Genomic DNA, 13,828 nt, shown 5'->3' with positions numbered 1-13,828 from the left:
ACAGGCCACGCCCACCCCCAGCTCCGCAAAGGCAAAAAATGTTGTGATACATTGATGACGTGATCAAGTTTGACACCCAGCATTAGGGAGACATAATAGATATCGGGTCACCCAGATTCAGCCCTTGCCCAGATGCTGCTTATAAACAAAATACCTCTTGTTACAGCACATGTAGTTAGATTTTGTATGGCAGATTTTGTCGAACTCTTGTGGGCCAATATCCCACAATACATTTCCTATAAGTATTACTCGTTTAAATTTTAGATACTACCACTTCACTGATATTAATAGATATCTTTACTATTTTGTAATTTTAGATTTCATGCTTAATATAACTTTATTGTTTACATTACAGTCTAATATACGGTAGGCTGTATCCTGGATTTAACATATTAGATGTTTGTTAGGTTATTTAACAAATGTATTTTAACTCTGTCTTCAATGTTATTTGTTTGTATTGGTCTTTGACGGCAATAAATTACATTGAAAATTGAAATTCATACTTGTACATTAACATCCTACTGATTCTTGGAGTAACAATTCTTTTTATGAGAAAAATCATAGATATCATTTAAATGTTGTTGGGAGGCTTTTCCTACATTACCCTATTTGCTCTTCCAGGAGAAAAGGTTCCTATTTAAGTTTTGCCAGTTGAGAAAACATACAGCGCAAAGTAAAAAGAAGCCCCTTCTCCTGATGTCCTGCTTCTTAGGTGCAGGGAATTCGTTGTTACTTGGCCTCTAAAATGACCAGTGGAGGGAGCTTCTGCTTTCCATGTGTTGTTGATTCATTTATTTTTAAACGCTCCTAATGAAAGACCAAAACGGTTGTTTCCGTTGTAGGATTTAAGATTTTTGTGTGCTACTTTAGTTTTGTCATCTCTGGAACTCGTGGCATAAAATATTATATTTTCTTCTTAATAATCTACCTTCCACTGTACTTCTTTTTTTTTTTACAGAGTTTGCCACTTCAGACCCTCTTAAAGTTTATGATTCACATTGCTAGTGGCATGGAATACCTGAGCTCCAAAAACTTTATACATAGGGATCTAGCTGCTCGGAACTGCATGTAAGTCCACAACGCCCTTATCAAAGAATTAAAGCGTACATAAAAAATGAATTTAGAGGCTCTGGATTGGGAAGGCCTAACTGTACCTGTTTGGGGGAGAATTGGGGCTGAGATTAAAATAAAATACTTGACACCTTATTCTGAAATACAGGTAGTCCTCAACTTACGACCACAATCAAACCCCAAATTTAAGTGAAGCAGTTAAGTGAATTTTGCCCCATTTTATGACTTTTCTTGCCACAGTTGTTAAGTGAATCACTACAACTGTTAAGTTAGTAGCACAGCTGTTAAGTGAATCTGGCTTCCCCTCCTCTACTCGTTGCAGAATACCTTATGCCACCAGACTTGAAACTCTAGACCTAGAAAATCTAGAACTACGCCACCTCCGGTCCGATCTAAATATAGTATATAAAATCATACATTGCAATGTCCTACCTGCAAATGAATACTTCAGCTTCAATCATAACAATACAAGAGCACACAATAGATACAAACTCAAGGTTAACCACACCAAACTTGACTGCAGAAAATACGACTTCAGCAACAGAGTGGTCAATGTTTGGAATACTCTACCTGACTCTGTGGTTTCTTCCCCAAACCCCAAAAACTTTAACCTTAGACTGTCTACTATTGACCTCACCCCCTTCCTAAGAGGCCTGTAGGGGGCATGCATAAGCGCACCAATCGTGCCTACCATCCCTGCCCTATTGTTTTTTATTTTTCTTATAAGTATCTATCTCATTTATTCAAAACTATATTTATTCTTATACCTGTATCTTGTAAGCGATTGACAAATCAAATAAATACTAAAATACTCAATACCGTTGACTTTGCTTGTCAGAAAGTCGCAAAAGGGGATCACACAACCCCGGGACACTGCAATTGTTGTAAATTGTCACTTGTTGAGCATCTGAATTTTGATCGTGTGACCATGGGGATGCTACAACAGTCATAGGTGTGAAAAATGGTCATAAGTCACCTACAGGGTTGTTGTAATTTCGAACAGTTGTATGTTGAGGATTACCTGTACTTCCCACTTCGATGTTCTGATTTAGAAAAGCAAACATCATCAAATAAATCCTTGACTTCTACATTCTGATGCTTCTTCAGCAAAAATACTAGAATGATTAGGCATTGAAAAAAAATCTCTTTCGTATGATAGCCGATGAATTTGCACTGTTTCAGAGAATGCATACTTCCACTTTTCTCCCTTTCTGGAATGAACAAAAGAATAATGAGAAAGGCAAGCAATTTAGGACAAGGTCATCAACGTATTCTTTAAGGATATTCATTTTAGCCTGGTTGCTGAAAGAGGAGCAATGACCGTCTGTGCCCTGATTTATTGAATTTAGGAACACCATCCAGCTGAAATTCTGTGCTGTGCTTTTGGTAGTTGATACTGTAATGGGATGTGAGAATAACCTTGGGAGACAGGAGGCAGAACCAGTCAGGGCAATGGTCAGACAAGAGATATTTCAATCCACAGAAGGAATGGGTGGTGGGGCTGGGGGTGGGTTGGAAAAAGCATCGCAGAGGGAACCCTTCCTTGTTCTCTGAAAAATAAAGGCAAGGGAGGGAAGAAGTGCTTTCACACTTGAGAGATTCTGTAACTTAACCTTACAATAAGGTTGGTATTAGTACTTATGTTTCTTGTTTAGACTACTTTGAAGGGCTGACAGATGCTTGCTTGCTCTCAGCTTTATTCTATTCTTCACTTAACGTGTGGGTGACAAGCAAGAATGTTTCAATGTAGTACTTCCTTCAAATTGAGCCAGCCATTGGCTAAAAATGGCATTGTTCCAAGGAGGAATATCATAGATAACACCGCTTGATTCAGAATTGGACCATAGGAGTTGGAAAATAGGAAGTATTGTGTATGTTTGTTGCCTTGAATTTATTTATTTATTTATTTGATTTGCCAATTGTTTACAAGATAATAAGTATAAGTGTATACATAGTTGTGAATACATGAAATGGGTACATATAAGAAAAATAAAAGAAGAATAAGAGAAACAATAGGACAGGGATGGTAGGCACGTTGGTGCGCTTATGCACGTAATAAAGGCAGAGGTAGGATTCAGCCGGTTAGGGCCAGTTCGGGTGCACCGGATGTAAATTTACATCTGGCTTTCACCGAACCAGGAGTTGAACTGACCAGCTGGCCCCTGCCACCCACCTCGCCCCTCCCAGGAGTCTCCACGTGACCCATTTTGGATGCAGGTAAGCGCAGGGTCCGTGTGAAGGCTCTGGGAGTGTGAAAAATGGCCCTCCCGGAAGTTCTGGAAGTTTGGAAACAGGCCTGTTTCCAGCTTCCGGAGGGCTTCCAGAGCCCCGGAGAGGCGATTTTCATCCTCCCAGAGGCCTGAGGGAGACTCTGGGGAAGGCCAAAGACAGTCCTCCTGGAAGTTTTAGTAGGCCATGCACACCGTGGCCATGCACATCCAGCAATCAGGCAGAGAATCGGTTGTTGGGATTTTTGATTCTCACCCCTGAATAAAAGTGAGGTAATAATCAGATAGGATGGATGGATGGAAGGATGGATGACAGACAGAAAAACAGAAGGACAGGAAGACAGAACAGTTACTTCCTTTTCTACAGCTTAATTACATATTTGTATATGGAAGGGAAAACCCCACAAATATACCACTACTTATGGCCTTTCCAACTAAATAAATGAGAAGTATGTAGTGTATCCATATTCTTGCTGCATTTGTAAATAGGTACTCTTTTAATAAAGACAATTTGTACTTTAAAATGCTTGGTACAATGTATTCAAGGCAAAACTATTGACTAACCGAATTCTTTCAGGCTGTCTATGAGAAATACATGATGTCACTGCCTAAAAGCAAGGATCCAGCCCCAGAATTCCTCTGGAAAGTGCCATAGCTTTTGCAGTAGAGAAAAGTATTAAATACACGAGGAGTAACTGTATTATAAAATACATTTATGGAGAAAAAGCAACATGAAACAAATCACCTACTTTTCCCTCTTCAGAGCATAGCCAACTGTGAACGTCAGCTCATGAGGACCAGTAGGCGGCCATTAAACACTCAAGACTCTGGCTCAGCAAAAACCTGAGCATCTTTTATTTCTCTAACTGTTCCTGGGGAGCATGTTGCATTGGCACAAAGAAAGAGCTCTAGTCTTGAAGGAGAGAAACTAAACCTTCTTATTCCTGTGTTCTTTCAGTTGCTGCTCATTCTCCTACATGTCCCCCCCTTCTTTTTTGGTCTTTGTTAGGCTGGATGAAAACATGAACGTCTGTGTTGCTGATTTCGGGCTTTCAAAAAAAATCTATAGTGGAGATTATTACCGTCAGGGCTCTGCCTCAAAGCTGCCAGTGAAGTGGCTTGCATTGGAAAGTCTGGCGGACAATCTCTACACAACTCATAGCGATGTGGTGAGTGGAGATATTTTTTTTTGTCTTTTTGTGCATTGCTTTCATAATTATCTCTGAGATGAAGAAATATCTATTATTCTATTTTGTTGGCTAGGTGTTTTGTGATCCCAGTCATGCTTATTTTTGATGATCTTTGTACAATAATTGTTGTATGTTGTAATGACGAGGCAGTCGAGTTGTTTGATCATGAACAACTGAATCATGATCATCTTTATTGGAGTCTAGTGTTGCATTTATACACATTTTTAGTTATCCTCCATCATTGGTTAACTTTGGTTACTGCTTAACTTTCGTTACTGTTTAGCACAGTAATTAATACAATTAATTATCTCTAGTTAAAGTCTAACATATGTTTACTTCCTCTCTCTAATCCTCCTTTAGATTAGTGACTTTGTTTGCCTGAGTTGTATTTGCTTGGAAACATTCTTTATCTGAGGTTTGCCATCCGAGATTGGAACATTCCTGCAATTACAACTCTACAGTTGTAGTGCTGATATGGGTCAAGAGTACAAACCAACCAGACCACAGCACAGATTTATTCTGCTGTATCATCATGAACAAGATCGTGAAAAGTGAATGTGCTAACTTTTGACTGAATCTGAAGCTGCAACAATTTGTCTGCAAAACAATCAATCACAGAGATAATTCCTAAAGAAAATAGCAGCTTATTTTCACACCTTCCTTCGAAACATGCAGTCGGTAGAAATGAGATTTGGATCTTCTCCAGTCAGCGCATTAAAGGTTTTATTGGTAGAATAGATTTTAGGTCTTTAATATGGCATTTGTGATTGTCTATGGGACCCTTGATACCTATCAAGTTTAATGCTCTGCGGGGTGTTTTTTTTTTTAAAAAAACTTTTAATTAAAATGTATATATTGAAGAGCAAAAGGCTCAAGATAATAGGTATTTCTTTATATATTTGACTCCCATAGGCATGTTTAGAAAATAAAATTGGAAGATAAATCTATGCCCAATACGCAAGCATTCAATGAAGCATTTCATGCTCCAAAATTTGTAATGTGCTCTTTCGCTTGGAAACCTATGGATGAGATAGGGCAAACCTCCATGTTTTTGATCATGGAATGTTTGTGAAGCTTGCGAATCTAATCTTGCAGGAGCATTTTGCATTGGTTTTTCCTGGTTTCTATTTTATCATGTCTTTATTTTCTACGGTCTCTTCTCTTTATGTAACCTCACCCTTCTGGTTTATTACACAATAGTGGCCGATTACATCATTCCAAGCTTGCATCTACACTTTGCTTAAATGCTGTACTATGTATAAAATACAACGATGAATTATACCATATTGATCATGCAAAATCTGGTAATAGCAGGACGGAAAATACAGATTTAAATCCCTGATTGGGAGCAGAATTTCCGTTGCCTAAGTGAAGCGGTCATTATGTGAAACGTGATCGTACCGTTTAGCAACACCCACACTCCAGTAGTCATTAGGTGAGGGCCTCATGCTTCTCCTGCCCTGCCATGCTTGCCTCCACTTCAGTTTCCTCCCCCCTTCTATGTTTCCTCAATCCCTGCTCTTTTGGCCCCGCTGCCCTCTGCCATCCCCTGCTACCCCAGCTGATGTCCAAGGTCTTCTTTCTCCCACTGACGTGCATCTAGCTAGATTTTGAGCATGTGACTGCAGAAATGAAGCAATGGCTGTAACTTTGAGATCCATTCATTCATCTCTTATCGTAATTTCAATCAGTCGCTGAACGAATGGTCATAAAGCGAGAACTACCGTGTTTCTCATATAATAAGGCCGGGTCTTTTTTTTTTTTTTTGAGCCCCGAAAAAAAGGCCGTCTTTTCGGGGGTGACTTAATTCCCCCCCTTGCATCTTTGGGCGGGCGGGCAGCGATGGCTTGGATGTTGACCTCGGCGTTGGTGGGGCACTTCATATTGGGGTCAATGCAGGCAGCACCATATCCGGGTGTGCAACAAAAGTACTTCCTAACGGCAAGCCCCCCCACCATTCCCCCCCATTTCGCATGTTTTAATATAGGCCTTAATTTGGGGGGAGGGGCTTAATTTCATTTCATGCCTATAAAACATGCTGGGACTACCTATTGGGGGAGGCCGTATTGTTGGAGAAACAGGGTACCTAGAATGTAACGCCTACACTTCTCTGAGTTCTCAATGAAAAGGAAAGCGGACTGTATATGCTAATCTGAAGTCTCTGTAGATCCTTTCTTGCAAGTATCAAGACATGGATGTTTCTCAAAAGTAATGCACTGTACACAATCACTTTAAGTCAGGGGTGTCAAACTCAAGGCCCGTGGGCCTCTGGCCTGTGGGGTGCTTAAATCCAGCCCATGAGGCCGGCCTGGAACTATCAAAGGACTGGCCCGTGGTGCCTCTAACAGCTAAAATGGGCTGTGTGCAGCCCCCATGCGCCTTGTTTTCACCCTCCATGGCCTCCTACAGCGCTCTGCTGGCCGAAAATGGGCCAAAAAATGGGGCCAAAACAGGCCAAAAATGGGCTGAAAATGAGCCCCAAACAGGCTGAAAAGTAGGCTGAAAACAGATAAAAATGGGCTGCGCAGCCCACTTTTGCCCGGCAGAGTGCTGCCAGGAGGCCATGGAGGGTGAAAATGAGGCACGGGGCCGCGTGTGGACCCCCACACCCCGTTTTAGCCAGCAGGGTGCTGCAACCCCCTGTGCCACTGCTGTCCCCCCCCCCCAAGCTGGCCCACAGAGAAGAACTACAATGCTGATCTGGTCCTTGAAGAATTCCAGTTTGACACCCCTGCTTTAAGTACAAGGGTTCATGAATTCAGTTCCCAGGAGAATGTGTAAATTCCATAATAAGATCTGTTCCATATAAAACAAAAACTGCCACATACTGCCTCCTGGTGGTCAACATAAATAAAAACCACCACCCAGGATATACATTTTTGTACATGCGCGCACGCACGCACACGTAAGCTGAAGAGTTCTAAAGAATAACCCATTCATGCAAATCACTACTGATTACCAGACATTCTCCTGAGTCAAACACAGTTGAAAACGCTTGTTTCTTTTATGTTGAAAATATTTGTAATTCTTTTTTGTCTTCACCTCTTTCAATTCCAATTCAGTGGGCATTTGGTGTGACTATGTGGGAAATTGTGACCCGAGGGCAAACTCCATATGCAGGCATTGAAAATGCAGAAATTTACAACTACCTCATCAGTGGAAACAGACTGAAGCAGCCCCCAGAGTGCCTCGAAGATATGTGAGTGGCTTACTGGCCTATTTTCTTACCCAGGCTTTGGCAAAAAAAATGTGCAGAAGAATAGTCATGTTTTGAACAAGTTTAGCACTGTTTGAACAGGAAAACCTACTTACCAATGCACCATGCCTCTAGGAGTGTGATTGCATCCACATATTTTTAATTTGAAAAAAAATCTGGTGTGCTTTAAAGAAATGTTTCTAAATTACTTTAAATATTTGCAACCAAAATAGACATGGAGGTACCCCACTGTAACAAATGTGTTATGCCCAGCACATATGCTGTTATGTGTTGTACAATCACTAAGTCATGTCTTCATGACCCCATGGACAGCAAGCCAGACAGCCTCATCTCCACTGTCCCAAACCCATCTCATTCTCTGCCATTTCCCTTCTCCTTTTGCCTTAAATCTTTCCCAACATTGGGGTCTTTTCCAGTGACTCCTCTCTTCTCATTAGATGGCCAAAGTATTTGAGCCTCAGCTTCAGTATCTGTCATTCCAAAGAACAGCCAGGGTTGGTTTCCTTTTAGAGCATATATAATGCATGCTTATTGAGAATGAGTTCCAGTATGTCAAAGACATTAAGCATTTTAGTGTCCGGGGGTCTTATCACCTCATACATACAGAGGACCATAATTCTCCTTTGTTCTCAGTTTTGAAAGTTCCCAGTTCTGGAAATTTTAAAACAGGGTAAGCCTATTCTAGGACTTAATATAGCATTGCAATGTATTTCCCAAAAGACTAAAATTCACAAATTTACAATGAAATTCACTGTCTTAGTTCAAGGGGATTCCAGGAATCAAAAACAAAGAAAACTATATGACCTAAAGATTGCTGGTTATCCACCTTGCATTATTTTAATATTTATTTACTATTGCCATAAATAATCCCAGTTATAATTTAGTAAAGTACTTGTGATTGTTTCACAGTCATATTTAATTTATTATATACAACACTCGGTTTATCTGAAAAAAGTGGACCATGCACTTGTGGGAAAATGCTAGGAAGAAGAAAAAAATATTGCATTCCCCCCCAAAACAGATCTGTGCTTAATAAACGCACAGAGCAGATCATTTAAGTACAGTAACAATTCAACAATTGTGGAACTGATGGTAAATGAAGCCTAAAGGTGCAAAAATATTATGAGGTAGATTCAGTTTAAGTCTCTTGAGAAATCATCCAGTGGACAGAATATGTATATCTATTATTCAATAGCCTCCGTATCCATCCCTATGATATGGAGCTAATGATATCAGCAGCCATTTTCAAGAGGGAGGGGGAATGCAGATGGCTCTTTTTGTTTTGTCTCAGCACTCTGTCCTCTGACTTGCCTTGCAGCTACGATCTCATGTGCAGATGCTGGCATTTGGAACCCAAGCTACGCCCAAGCTTTGGAGCTCTGAAACTGCAGCTTGAAATGATTTTGGCAAGACTGTCATTGCTTTCAAACAGCCAGGACCCTCTTTATGTCAATGTTGGGAGATCCCAAGAAGCTTGCAGGAGCGAAGTCACCATGAATTGCCCTTTTGGAGTCTTGAATGGGGAAACAGGAGCAATTGCTGCTGTGACTAGTGACTACCGTTACATTATGAACCCGTTGTGCCTTGGAAACGATGCAGAAAGTGAGAGACATCAGGATTTATCTGACGGAGAAGCCCAGAGCCTTCTTTACGATCTAGAGATGGGAGCAAAACTATGTTAGCCCAAACAAACAAACAAAAACAAAAAATAGACTTCACTTCTCCCTCCAATAAGATGTGTCAATCTTATTGTATCATCTTATGGTATCACCAAACAGAGACGGTTGGAAGCTGCTTTTAACCAACAGAAGTTGTCGTAATTAATGTCAGCGGCATCTTGACAGCTGTTTCAGAGCTAACATCTCAAATTGACAGAATCACCTCCTGGCCTTCCGAGAGAAACCCTGCAATTGTCTGTGAAATGCAGTGGGGGTGGCCTCTGGACAGCCTGCTGAATCGCAGTATTCTCCTTGGGAATTGGGGTTAAGTACTCTGCATATTTTGGGGTGAAGGGTTTGTTTGTTTTTTGCCTCCTAACAGATACGGGAGAAGAGGCATGTGCCACAAACTCTGAACCACGGATGCTGTCTTTCAGAGCATGAGAATCAAAGAGCCTAATTTAGCAGTAGCTACCTCAGTGGTCCTCAAACTGGGTTCTAGACAGCTGCTTCTCTACAATGAAGAAAGACTGGGCTTTTTCTCAGAGTGATGTTTAGTTGGCAGAGGAAAACGCTTCTGGAAAGATAAGGAAATTGAACAAGAGCGTTCCGATTTCCCTCTTTCCCCAGAGGTTCCTGTTTACCTACCTTTTTTCTTCTTCTTTCTGATTTGAATCATGCAGATTTCCCCCCCCCCCCCCATTTATAACAAAACTGACCACATGGGGAGTGGTCATTTATGTGAATAATGCAAAAATAATAGACATCTGCATTGGAACAATTTGGCATCAAAATCAAAATCTTGGACCCATTTACCTGATTGTAATCCCACAAATTTAGTGGGATTTACTTATGAATAGGTATTAAAAATTCTGCAAAATTCTGTTAGTGGGCACACTTTTTGGCATATAGCTTCACTTCCGTTTCTGTCTAGCTACTACAATGATGTGGCTGAAATTGTAGCCTTCTTTTCCCTATGTATTCCTTGGGAATGTGGGGAAGCTAAACCTCCCCAAAATGAAAAACTAAGTGCTGAGGGGTTTCATATGGGTTATAAGTATATATTGCTTATAAGTATAAGCAATAATATTTTATTGCTATGAAAACACACACACAATGTCTAAATAAAAGGAGGTAATTCTTTTAAAAAATATATTAAAATTATGCATCTATTCTGGCACCTTTTCTTTTTTAAATAAATATTAGCCCTGCTAAATAAATGATTGACTGACATCAATGGAATACTTAGGTGTTTTTTTTCCTAATACAGAGAAAGAGCTGTTTTCAGTTGGAAAGCTTGAGAATCACTGGCTTGTTAAATTAAACGTTGTCTTAAATGCTTTTCAGCTTTTCTGTAAAAATTAAGTTCCATGCATTATTTTGTGCCTTCAAGTCTTGATTTCTGATACAGCTACCTAATTCAGCAACATTCCAGTCACAATAGGAAAGTACTGTATCATGTGCTTTCAAATGAAATGTCAATGAATACATTTATTTTTTTCTAGCTACCGTATTTCAAATATAGTATAAGCCTTAAGGCTTTGGTCCCTAATGTGATGCCAGAAGCAGCAATGTGCCTACCAGTACATTTCTTAACATCTCCAAATATCTCTACCTTACCTGATTGTATTTATTTACATTCATTTAGTAAACGACGATTGGGAAGCTAGCATGTTCTAAAACACAGCACCAGCGTTAAATTTCTAATAATATAGCTGGGCTCTCAAAGTCTCTGACAGCATTTTGGGAAATTAAAACGGGCAGTGTCTGCAGCTTTGGGTTTTATTTTCCTTCTAGTAAAATATGTTTGTGACTAACCTCATTTATCTTGGCAGCCATTTGGTGGGAAAGCCTATAGTATTATTTTAAAATGCTCATTGATTTAAAAAGGTTAAAAAGGCTTAAAATTGTTAGCCATACTCTCTTTGTTCATTGCGTTCACCAAAAATATTTCTTCTTCACAATTGTAGAAAATTAGTAATCTAGAATTTCTATAAATCTAGCCTTCAAAGAAATCCTCATGAGGGACCTTGACAAGGTTCTTTCTACCTATTAATTTACCTTTTAATTATTTTTTTCAATCTTTTTTTCACAAAAATGGGATGCTTAAATATGATATGCCTCCAACAATTAAGAGTGGAATTATCATACTCAAGTCATAATACTTATCTGTGCTGTTCCACCTCTGCTTGAGTTCTTACACAGCCTTTCCCTATCCCAGCTCTTCAGATAAATGTTTAAATGTGAATGTTAAATTCCATCATAAGATATTGAGCTGGGCTGATAGAAGAAACTGCATTCTATAACATCTGAAGTGTTGCGAGTTGAAGAAGGCTCCCCCGTTATCACCTTTCCATGTATCTAAGAAATAGAACCCACCAGATTCTCTACAGAGAAGACCACGGTTTGGTCTTACTGAGCCATGATGGTGCAATGGTTAGAATGCAGCATTGCAGACTAATTCTGCCCACTTCTAGGAGTTCGATCCTGACCGGCTCAAGGTTGACTCAACCTTCCATCTTTCTGAGATCAGGAAAATGAGGACCTAGATTGTTGGCAATATGCTGACATTGTAAACTGCTCAAGAGAGTATTGTAAAGCAGTGACCCCAAACTTCTGGGAACCAAGGACAGGATCTGTGGGGGGGGGAAATTCCCACGGACCAGGGTATATGCATATGGTTCCATATGCTACCTATATCCTGCGCATGTGCAGATGAAGGTTCACTCAATCCAAGGTTCATGCCAGTTCCCATGGGGGCTGGGGACCTCAGCTGTAAAGCACTATGGAGCGGTATATAAGTCTAAGTACTATTGCTATTAGTTAATTATGTTACATTTAGGGGATAGTAAAAATGGTCCCTGCAAGAAAATTGGAAGAGAAACAATTTATTAAAAGGCAGAAGCAGTTCTTGGCCTTCCCCTATTTCTGTTTGTCCTATGGAAAAATTTTCTTAACTTCTTCCACCAGATTCCTTAACAACCACTATGAACTATATTATAACATTCATTTCGTTATCTGCCTTGTTTGCATATTTAGTGGCTTTTTTTTTTTACATAAAAGCAGGGAAAAGCAATCCATCCTGGCCAGAAAGGGCAATAACAAGGATGGTTGTTGTCCAAAAGCCTTCTTCACCTGAACAAAAGCTGCGTGTATGTGTTTGGGAGCGAAGCAAACTGCTCCTATGCCTTATTCAACCACATTCTTTCACTATAGGGACCTTTCTCCATGATTTAGTACACAATGGAATAGAAACTTCACGTCATCACAATGCAGTGTTATCAAAAGCAAGTCATTAATGTGGTGCATGGTAAAACGGGGCATGCTAATGATATAATTATGAACAATAGTCCTGTCAGTGATGTTAAGGAATTCTGTATTTCATGTTCTGGCTTGACGTGAAAGAGTTGGGATCAAATAATTATCCTATGTAGCCCAGTTTCAAATATCATATTTGCATCTAAGTCTCAACCAGAAATAAATGTTCTGCAATAGTTTATGGGTATTTACTTGATTGAATTAAACCTCCCTTATATTAAACTTAAAAGAAATGTAGGAGAGTCTTTAAAACTGCACAGCCACATCCAGGCTTCCATTGTAGTGGGTAACAATATGACCCCATTCTACTGTACCTGCTTACTAAGATCTGAATGCTTTTCCTTTCTCAATAGCAGAAAACTAAAACAAAATAATGCACAATGAACAGATTCTTGCGTGCTCTGGGAAAAGGAGGGGCGGAGGGGTTGAAGCTGTATTGATAAAAAACCTTATGTGAGCACAGAATCCTGATAATAGAGTTGGAATGAAATTGGGATATGATTAAACTGACGATAGAATAGAGTGGAGAGGAAGTTGTCCAAATATTCTCTCCCCTTTTAACAGTTGGTTAGTGCTTTGTTGTAGGTGTAGGAATTCAGTCTCAAAGAATTCAATTGGATTTACTCTCAGACTCAGATGCTTGTGGGAGTACAGGTTGTTTCTGTGGCAGCCATTTGACAAGAACAGCAAATGTACATATAAAAACCTAATTTTCTGAAGCATGTATCTAGTTTTTATGATTTTTTAAAAAAAATAAAATATGTATTGTGTCCTATTGATTGACTGATTATATGCTGTTAAGTTGCTGTAAATTCTTAACAACCACATACATATTCTCCAGGAGGAACTGCTCTCACTTTGGTCTTCCTACGGTGCACCCAATTCTACTGTAACTGAATCCATCTATCTAGTAATCATCCTCTTCTTTTTCCTTCCAGCATTAGGCCTTTCTCCAAACAGCTAGATATTTGCATAATGTGCCCAAAGTAGAATAATGGAAGCTTGATAATTTATGCCTCAAGTAAAAACCGTGGGTTGATTTGTTTGATGAAACATTTGTTTTCTTAGTTGTCCATAGTACTCCTGACTCTGCTCCAACACCAACATTCAGAAGCTTCAATGCATCTTTTATTCATTTCACTTGGT

At 39.7% G+C, this 13,828-nt stretch overlaps 1 protein-coding gene across 2 annotated transcripts in view; it reads left to right on the top strand.

The window, feature by feature from the left end:
- Positions 1 to 13,457, top strand: part of TYRO3 (TYRO3 protein tyrosine kinase) — a 76,890-nt gene extending 63,433 nt beyond the window's left edge. For both annotated transcript variants that reach the window (XM_026664607.2, XM_026664605.2), the window contains exons 16-19: positions 959 to 1,068; positions 4,309 to 4,468; positions 7,552 to 7,688; positions 9,025 to 13,457. In XM_026664607.2, the coding sequence (XP_026520392.1) occupies positions 959 to 1,068; positions 4,309 to 4,468; positions 7,552 to 7,688; positions 9,025 to 9,388 (771 nt within the window). In that variant the 3' untranslated portion in view covers positions 9,389 to 13,457. The remainder of the gene's footprint in view (positions 1 to 958; positions 1,069 to 4,308; positions 4,469 to 7,551; positions 7,689 to 9,024) is intronic.
- Positions 13,458 to 13,828: the final 371 nt, after the last annotated feature.

Source organism: Notechis scutatus, chromosome 1 (assembly GCF_049901735.1).
Source record: "Notechis scutatus isolate UNSWTSFEM ecotype Mainland chromosome 1, rNotScu1.2, whole genome shotgun sequence".
In the NCBI taxonomy this organism is placed as follows: Eukaryota; Metazoa; Chordata; class Lepidosauria; order Squamata; family Elapidae; genus Notechis; species Notechis scutatus.
The sequence above is the reverse complement of the archived record's forward strand: the minus strand, read 5'-3'. Positions and strand labels throughout refer to the sequence as shown.